The sequence below is a fragment of the Saccostrea cucullata genome, unplaced genomic scaffold, assembly GCF_032062105.1.
Source record: "Saccostrea cucullata isolate Sc308-1 unplaced genomic scaffold, CSIRO_AGI_Scuc_v1 ctg22128, whole genome shotgun sequence".
NCBI classification, from domain to species: Eukaryota; Metazoa; Mollusca; class Bivalvia; order Ostreida; family Ostreidae; genus Saccostrea; species Saccostrea cuccullata.
This window is the reverse complement of record NW_026934557.1, coordinates 1-6,013: the sequence shown is the minus strand read 5'-3', so window position 1 is coordinate 6,013 and position 6,013 is coordinate 1. Positions and strand designations below refer to the sequence as shown.

The 6,013-nt window shown below is 33.0% G+C and overlaps 2 protein-coding genes across 4 annotated transcripts; one reads left to right on the top strand and one right to left on the bottom strand.

The window, feature by feature from the left end:
• Nucleotides 1-329: 329 nt before the first annotated feature.
• LOC134240994 (uncharacterized) lies at nucleotides 330-5,371 on the top strand. Of its 3 annotated transcripts, none has more exons than XM_062723089.1 (6): nucleotides 330-498; nucleotides 738-1,205; nucleotides 1,367-1,840; nucleotides 1,963-2,089; nucleotides 2,666-2,796; nucleotides 4,135-5,371. In XM_062723089.1, the coding sequence occupies exons 1-6, from the start codon at nucleotides 496-498 to the stop codon at nucleotides 5,290-5,292; spliced, it is 2,361 nt and encodes a 786-aa protein (XP_062579073.1). In that variant the 5' UTR covers nucleotides 330-495; the 3' UTR covers nucleotides 5,293-5,371. The 3 variants fall into 3 exon arrangements, with proteins under 3 accessions (XP_062579073.1, XP_062579076.1, XP_062579072.1); XM_062723092.1 differs by lacking the exon at nucleotides 330-498 and having other exon boundaries at nucleotides 512-1,205; nucleotides 4,135-4,595; nucleotides 4,682-4,860; XM_062723088.1 differs by lacking the exon at nucleotides 330-498 and having other exon boundaries at nucleotides 512-1,205.
• A 3-nt stretch (nucleotides 5,372-5,374) lies between these two features.
• On the bottom strand, nucleotides 5,375-6,009 carry LOC134240993 (ATP-dependent DNA helicase RecQ-like; the record flags this gene model as incomplete). The annotated part of the gene is made up of 1 exon (XM_062723087.1): nucleotides 5,375-6,009. A coding segment is annotated over one exon (546 nt), but the record flags the coding sequence as incomplete, so codon positions are not given.
• Between the last annotated feature and the right edge of the window lie 4 nt (nucleotides 6,010-6,013).

Sequence of the window (6,013 nt, the reverse complement as noted above, 5' to 3'; positions counted from 1 at the left end):
AAAAGGAAATAAGGATTAGACTATTTTTTGTCATTTATACTGGATACATGCATGGATCATTACAATTGTTGAGTTTTGTTTCCTTTCTTTTTAAGTTTTGTTTCATTAATATGTAATTTTAATACCAGTCTTTGTAAAGAGGATGGATAAGAAATGATTTTTATTACTAGTACTTTGCAGGATCAACCTTAGATATCATGTTTATAATTGTTATTGACAATTTATATCACTGGAGGTATATATATTAATGCAAAAAATGAATATATTTTGTAATGTCATTACATGAATAATTTAAGAATTCTAAAATTAAAAAATATTTCCTGTATTCCACAGCATGATAGCATTTTTAATAAATATACATCTTTATATCCTCTTTAGAAATGGCTTGATAATTATTGTTTATTACTAATTGTTTTCATAGACTTTTATTTCTCATTTTTCAGTTGTTTCAGTCACTAGTTTCATATGACATGTACATAATTGGGTTCAAACAGAATGGTAAGTCTAAAGAGCTTAGTCGAAGTACCGGTAATACATGTAGAAATTTAAAAGAAAATACTTTTAAGTTAATCTTTAATAAATAATGAGATACATACATTGAAAATTTTGAAATTGAAATTCTGTAAATTTTATAGTAAGCACTGCATTTGTAAACTTTTAAGTATCAATATTTAAACAAATGTGTGTTAATATGGAGCTTATCTTTGATATACTGCATGAATTATGTCACTTTACAGATTACTATATACTACAAGACTGGCAAGAAGTCCAGCTTCATTACAAATGAGGCTCACAGAAAAATCTGCAAAGCTATTATATGGGGAAAAAATGTTGAAAGATCAGTTGTTGATATTGTAAGAAAATATCAGCCTGAGGAAATATCAACAGGAGCAGCGGCAGTTGTTGCTGCTGAATGCAAAGAACTTAGTCGTAAGAACTCAAACTCTGTGCTACAAGGAGGGACTCATCATGACATTCTGTCTTTCACGTGGGACAAATTTCACACAGAACTCACACTTAGGGCACCAAATACTTTGAAGGTTGTTTCATCAATGCTGTCTGATGTCCCTATAAGTCCAGAAGGGAAATCATTTGTGAACTTGATGCACACGATATCAATGGCTCTTCACAGCAGATACAATCAGATGTCATTGACCCAGTATCTATGTGGATTTATTCTTATGCATGGAGGATGTACAATGAGGGTATGCATTTTTGTAATAATTTAAACAGATTTTTTGCATGCAATTCTTTTTTCTTAGTTTTAGAGTTTTCATAAAATTAAAACATACAGAACTTCATGAAATTAGAAAATAATTATAATGGGTTAATACTTTTATGTTAAACTGTGTACTTTCTTTCAAAGGATATAGACAGATTGGCACGAATTGGTCTTACTATGACTTCCAAGTCCCTGACCAATAAACTAGCATCATGGGAAGACAACCTGTACATGAATGTCGAAAAAATCAAGGAAGACTGGGAACGTGGAGAGAAGAAAAAATATCAATTAATCGGCGACAATTGGGACCGAAATATATTGCCGTCATATAGAACATCACAGCAGAAGACAATATCGCTGCATTTGTTTCAAGTGGTATGTGTGGTGGACAGAATTATCCCAGTATGTGTTGAAAGACCAAAAAAGAATCCCTATGATTTGAAGAGTATTGACTTTATTCCATCTATGCAGGACCAAAATTTGTTATGCAAGGAGCTGACATTTATAGTTGCCACTTCATTACTGAACAATATTGATCAACTTCAAAACATTCAAAATATTTACCCAAAGCATTTGGAACACCATTATAGTGCACAGTCAGGACTGAAAACTCATCAGGTAAGTTTACTTTGCACCTACAGCTAAACAATGTAAAAAGCTTACTGGTTTAGATTACGCAGAAAAGTAAATTTATTATTCACACATTAATTAATGGTAGAGGATTATAATTTTTATTTCAGATTCCACTAGGCCTCTTTGATTGCAATGAGCAAAAAACACAGGATGTCATCAGGCTGTTAAAGGAATTTTCTCAAAAGTATGTTCCTGTGAAAGATGGTGAAATTGTGGAAGAAGTTTTCTTTGGAGGTAAGTATTTTGAGCATATTAAATCAAACTTTGACTTGAAAGAACTATGTATGGTATATTGCATACTTATCCCCCCCCAAAGAGTCATATTTTGAAAATTTCTTGAAATGTGCTATTTTTTATATACAGTTTTAAGTAGGTTATTGACAATTTTTGTTTTTATGACATCAGAACCTCTTCAGATTTTGTATTAATTTTCAGAAAGAGGAAAAAATGTACAAAATTTGCAAATATTGGTCATTACAGCATAAAGTCCTTTAAGCTTACAGATAAAAATTTTAAACCCTTAAATGTCATTGTGCAATCAGAGTTCTTCAAATATGTATACTTATATTTAAGGTTCATATATCCATCAATATTAATTAACAATACTTTCACTTGCTTGAATAAAAATTTGAGAGCTTGTAGACAGATATGTATTGTGGTCTGTTTGTAAGTAATTTAACTTAGGCCTTATTTTTAAATATATTTCAGTCAAGTGAGGGTTGATTTCAATGACATAGTTTTAGTGTATATATATTTGTTGTTTAAATAAATGAAAAAAAAAAATACATTGCAAGTTCTTGAAATCCATAGGTGATCGCCTTACGGACGAAAGGATTCAGTGTGCTCAATCATCTATGGCAAATGCTGCTTCTCCTCTTGAAAGTTTAAGAGGGTTCATCTCAAAGATTGAGGACTTTCACCGCTTAATGAATTTCCTAGAGGTATGGGCACCAGCTCTGTGATAGGCTGTCATTAATTAGTTGTTTGCCTTCTCCTACCCCAATGCTTCAAATTAGGGTTGGTAAGTTGGAAAAAAAAGTTTTAACTAAAAAAAAACTTACATTGTTAATAGCAGTACTGTATCTTTGTTGGTTAAGGTACTTTTTCATCAAACCATCAGGAGAAGGTTAACAAACAATTTTCAAAAGTTGCCTATAGGATTTGTTTAATTATCATCAGTCTTACAAAACATTTACTGAAACTAAAAATAATAGACAAATGTAAATGTTGCTGTAAACCAAACAGATTCTAATGTCTGTATATGTATTTTTAGCTCACCTGAGCTTTCAGTGAGCTTTTCTGATCACCTGTTGTCCGTCATCTGTCCGTCCGTCTGTAAACTTTTCACATTTTCAACTTCTTCTCAAGAACCACAGAACCGATTTTAACCAAACTTGGTACAAAGCATCCTTGGGTAAAGGGAAATTAAAATTGTTAAAATCAAGGGCCAAGTCCCTTTCCATGGGGAGATAATCAAGAAAATACAAAAATAGGGTGGGGTCATTACAAAAATCTTCTTCTCAAAAATCATTGGGCCAGAAAAAATAAACTTATGTGAATTTTGGGGTAGTATAGATTCTAAATTGTCCAAATCATTACCCCTGGTGATAGGGTTTGGTCACAATTGCTATTACAAAGGGGGGGGGGATCTGATAAAGAACAGCATGGCCAAAGTTTGTCAGGTGAGTGATGTGGCCCATGGGCCTCTTGTTCAATAGATGTTTTAGATTTCTTATCACCAATATTTATTTTCAATGTTGTGTTTTATAACATCATTAGGTCACCTGAGTTTAAAGCCATATGCTCAGTGAATGATGTGGCCCATGTGCCTCTTATGTTACATTAAAGTTAACTGCAGAACTGTTGCTCTCTCCAAAAAAAATATTGACAGACTGGTTAGCTACCATGCCACCCATTGAAAAAAATGTATACCGGTATTAATTGCGCACAAAAAAGTATGCTGTTTCTCGATTTATTTCTCAATTGTCATCTTAAAATATTATTTCTACCCATGTGTTTCTAACATATTCTTTATTTAATTCGGTCCTATGCACTTTGTGCAGATGTCAATTACGAGAATACTTCGTTTAGGAGAAAGAAATGTTTTTAAATCTATCTTTTTCACAATTGAGGAAAGAATTTGACAGAATTAATCCAGAACTAAAAACAACTTTTTGTCTGCAATAAACATACACTTTTTTCATTGGTTAGCACTGTAGCTCACCGGTCTTTTTCTGCAGCTACATTAAAGGTATATGATTTATGGCATTCCATTGTAGGCGATATGCACCTTGACATACAAAAGTGCTTCATCTGGAGACAGAGGAACGTTTGCATACTTCAGAAATTTTCTAAATGCCAGGAATGTGAAAGGTGAAGTCAAAAATTCCTACAGAGCTCACAAGTTACTACTATATACCATATTTGATGCAATGTGTTGTGTGCTGTTCCTGGGTGAATTTGGACTTAATAGCACAGAGGAGAAAATACCTGTGCCAGATCTGAGTAGCTCTGAAGAAAAAATTTCCTGGATTAATGAAGTGAGTGAAAAAATAGTGAAAAAATGGTTCTTTGAAAATACTGATTTAGTAGAAGAATTGAGAAATGTTTTCGAAGATGAGCACCATGATGAAAACTACTGGATCAACACTGCTGTTGAAAATCGATTTCAGTGCCACAACTGTGACAGAAGTTATGCTTTTATCGAGAGCTTGAAGACTCATGAATCTCGAATGCATGGGTATGTTGACTCCTCTCCTAAAATTAGTAAAAAGACTGAAAACAAAGATGAACTTTACGAATATGTTGTTCATTTGTTTAAATTAGGTGCCCTTCACAAGAACTTAGACACCGCAGTGGATATGGGTGACGGTCACCGATCTGTAAGGAGTGCCAAGTACGAATTACCGATCTATAACAAAACCAACAAAACCAAGTATCTTATAGGTAGCATACATTTGACTGCGTTGGTCTCTGGCACACTACCACCAAACAAACAAGAACAATTAATAACTAACAGATTTGTAAACCTAAGTGGTGGTGTCAACAACAACATGGCATTGGATGAATATGTGGAGCTCTTAAACAGAGACACAAAGCAGGCATGCAGTGGACATCAAACCAAAACAAGCATACTTAAGCATTCCAAGGAATATCCTCATCTCATAGATGCCATCAAACAAATTGACATGATAAATGAAATCAAAAGCAGGAAAGGATTTCATAAACACCCAAGTTACAAGAAAGATGTTTTGAAAGCAGCAAATGAATTAATTGAAATTTCTGCTTTCACTGAAATACCAGGTAGAACATTGACTTGTCGAACTATTGTTTGTCCCAGAAATCCATTCGTAGATGCATACAAAAAACTTCCAACAATGATTTTTAGACATTTACCAACATTGCCCTTCTGTCGCTTGAGAAACAAACATATCTAAGAAAAACTGCATTCTTGTGAATTAAATTTTTGTTAAATGGAGAGAATTGAACTTGATAAAAACATTAAATGAGACAAAGATACACTCTAAATTAATTGTAATTTAAATTTTAAATTTCAATGTATATCATAATAAAATTCATTAACATGAAAAATGTTTAATATAAATTTATTAGCAATCATCATTATCTGAAAAGTTAAAAAATTGTTCAGAGTTTGATTCATAACAGTATGAAATTGTTTCACTGTCACTACTGTTATTTCCATCTTCAGATTGGTCCTCTGAGGTGACACAATTCAAAAGTTTTTCAATTGGTAATGAAATACATTGTCCACAGGTACACAATTTAGAACAAATGTCACAACACTGGTGTTGATTTAAAGACTTTTTCACTGTTTCCATTTCAGCACCGGAATGGAAATTTTCCATAAGGGTTTGTCGCCTGCAAACATCTGTTCGTAAAAAAGTCTTAACCTCTGTATCTAAAAGTTTACATTGGTAGGAATTATACAACACAACTGCTACAGATGGTAACCCATCTCTACCTATTCGTCCCATCTCTTGAATAAGGTCTGCAACATTTACTGGGGGTCCATAAATTATCACACTGTTGCAGTTTTTAATGTCAATACCCATGCCAAGGGCATTAGTTGCTATTACTATTCGAAGGGAGTTGTCATTACAAAGTTTGTCTATTATTTCTGATTTGCAGTGGGATGGA

What these genes read in the sequence shown, in the direction of transcription:
- LOC134240994 (XM_062723088.1), top strand. Translation starts at nt 717, where the DNA reads ATGAATTATGTCACTTTACAGATTACTATATACTACAAGACTGGCAAG. An exon ending in ATGGAGGATGTACAATGAGG is followed by an intron (nt 1,206 to 1,366) that starts GTATGCATTTTT and finishes TTTCTTTCAAAG; the next exon opens with GATATAGACAGATTGGCACG. An exon ending in GCTTAATGAATTTCCTAGAG is followed by an intron (nt 2,797 to 4,134) that starts GTATGGGCACCA and finishes ATTCCATTGTAG; the next exon opens with GCGATATGCACCTTGACATA.